Source organism: Acanthisitta chloris, unplaced genomic scaffold, assembly GCF_000695815.1.
Source record: "Acanthisitta chloris isolate BGI_N310 unplaced genomic scaffold, ASM69581v1 scaffold16473, whole genome shotgun sequence".
In the NCBI taxonomy this organism is placed as follows: domain Eukaryota; kingdom Metazoa; phylum Chordata; class Aves; order Passeriformes; family Acanthisittidae; genus Acanthisitta; species Acanthisitta chloris.
Window position 1 is genome coordinate 1,697 of NW_008666706.1, and position 1,958 is coordinate 3,654.

Sequence of the window (1,958 nt, forward strand, 5' to 3'; positions counted from 1 at the left end):
AGAGGAAGCAGTGAGAGCCCCACCATAAAAATAAATTCCAGCTTCTAGTGTAATCTGACAAACGGATTAGCCGGGGAGCAGCCAAGGGCACCAGCTCCTGGCAGGGCTGGATTTGGGGGCAGGAGAGGGAAGAGGAAAGAATCCCCACCACGCAAAGCCCAGAGCTGGCAGTGCTGGACCACTGCTGTGAGGGGCTGTGTGGCCCCTTCCTGCCCAGCAGCCTGACCCCCTGCCTGACCAACCTCTCACTGGTCACAGTGATCTGTCAGGGTGTGGGGAGGCTCCCCATGGGAAAGGAATCCAGAAGAGAAACCCACCAGCCTTCCCATTCCCTTGGTTAGGGACAAAACTACCTTCAGAAAGGAGGAAATAAGTGTTGAGTGCTCTGGCCAAGCCCTGGCGCAGAGGAGAAGCTGACTTCGCTCCCGTGTGGGCAAACGCAGTGGCCTTGGGGCAAGGATCAGCTCCGTGTCCCCTCCCAGAACAGGCCCCGCTGCCTGCGCCGACTCCACGGCCTGTCCCGTGCCGAGAGGAGTGGCTCCAGGAATCCCTGTCCTCGCGGTGGCGGCAGTGTCACCGTCCTGCGTGCCTGGTGCTGTCCACGAGCAGCAGCGAAGCATTGGAATGAGGCATCCCCCTGCCTGTGCCGCGGGAGGAGTCCCTGCTCCCACCGGACGTCCTGGCCATGGGGGACACGAGGGGGTTAGCAGCTCTCCAACGGAGACAGGGCGGGAAGGGGGGAGGTGAGTCGGCAAAAAAAAAGGGGCATCCTGGAAGCTGATGAGGTTGGACTCCTGGCCGGCACTCTTCCCGGCGGCACCAGGCTCGGGCAGCAGTGGGCTGTCAGCCTTTGCTGCCGCCGCTGCCTCCTCCTCGTCATCCTCCATGCTGGGCCAGGCCGACTGGTCCTCCACGCGCTTCAGCCGCTCGTTCAGGGCCTTCAGGGCCAGCTGCCTGTAGGGCAAGGGCAAACAGGCAGGTTAACCCCGGGTCCAATGGGCAGGGCACAGGTTGATGGCTCTGCCCCATGGGGCACTGGCCAAGCCAGTCTCTGGCTTCTTCCCAGGAGGAAAGTGTGGATTCACAGTGCTGGAGATGACCTGGAGCGCCTAGGGCTGCTCCACAGAAACCCACTCAGGCTCCCAGACTACATAGACAGAGTTTTCACACCACGTGGTGTGCTTGGAGGCTGTCAGCACATAGGCTGCTCCGGAAACAGGGAATAAAGGCATAAACCAGGGCATGGAATATGGAGTGCCAACGCCTTGTCCAAACCCTCCTGCCAGGAGTCAGGAAAGCCAACGCCAGGTGTGCAGGAGAGCTGGGGCACTGGGCTGACTCACTGCTTTCCCCCGGCCCTGGGTGAATGGGTGCAAGGCTGCTCTGAGCAGGGCCCAGCACCTCCCTGGGCAGACCCTGTCCCACTTTCTCCTCTATGGACCCCAAACCATGTCGGCCTCTTCCCCAGGATCTCCACGCTCCTTCTCTGCCCTTCCACTGCTGCTGCACCTCTGGAAAAGCACCTCTGAAAGAAGAGCCCCCTGAAATGCTCCTCACCACCTCCATGGCGGGGCACCCCCCAGCAAACCCCATGGAGAGGGCACCACTTAGCAACCTGCACCTCAATCTCCCAAACCTGACCCCGGCTGCCCCTAAACAGGATCCACGTGGAAGCAAGGCAGGCAGTACCTTCTCCTCTCGGCATCCTGGGGGTCTGTCCCCGGCAGGCTGATGGTGATGGAGGACGGGGCACCCACGTCATACCGCTTGACCGTCTTGCGGCACACCCTCACCTTCACCAGGACACTGTGCACCAGGTTGGCCACCAGACCCACCACAGGCTGCAGAATCTCGGGGAAGAAAGTGGCAAAGGCGAAGTGGTCAGACATGTCTCCACGGCCCCTACTGTGCCGCTGGTAGAAGCGCAGATAGATCCAGCTGGAGAGGAGCCCGAAGCC

The 1,958-nt window shown here is 61.5% G+C and overlaps 1 protein-coding gene across 1 annotated transcript in view; it reads right to left on the minus strand.

Moving 5' to 3' along the window:
* TMEM115 (transmembrane protein 115) overlaps positions 1 to 1,955 on the minus strand; it is a gene marked incomplete at its 5' end in the record, with an annotated part of 3,123 nt that extends 1,168 nt beyond the window's left edge. The window contains 2 exons of the mRNA XM_009072250.1: positions 768 to 954; positions 1,690 to 1,955. Coding sequence (XP_009070498.1) covers positions 768 to 954; positions 1,690 to 1,955 — 453 coding nt within the window. The remainder of the gene's footprint in view (positions 1 to 767; positions 955 to 1,689) is intronic.
* Between the last annotated feature and the right edge of the window lie 3 nt (positions 1,956 to 1,958).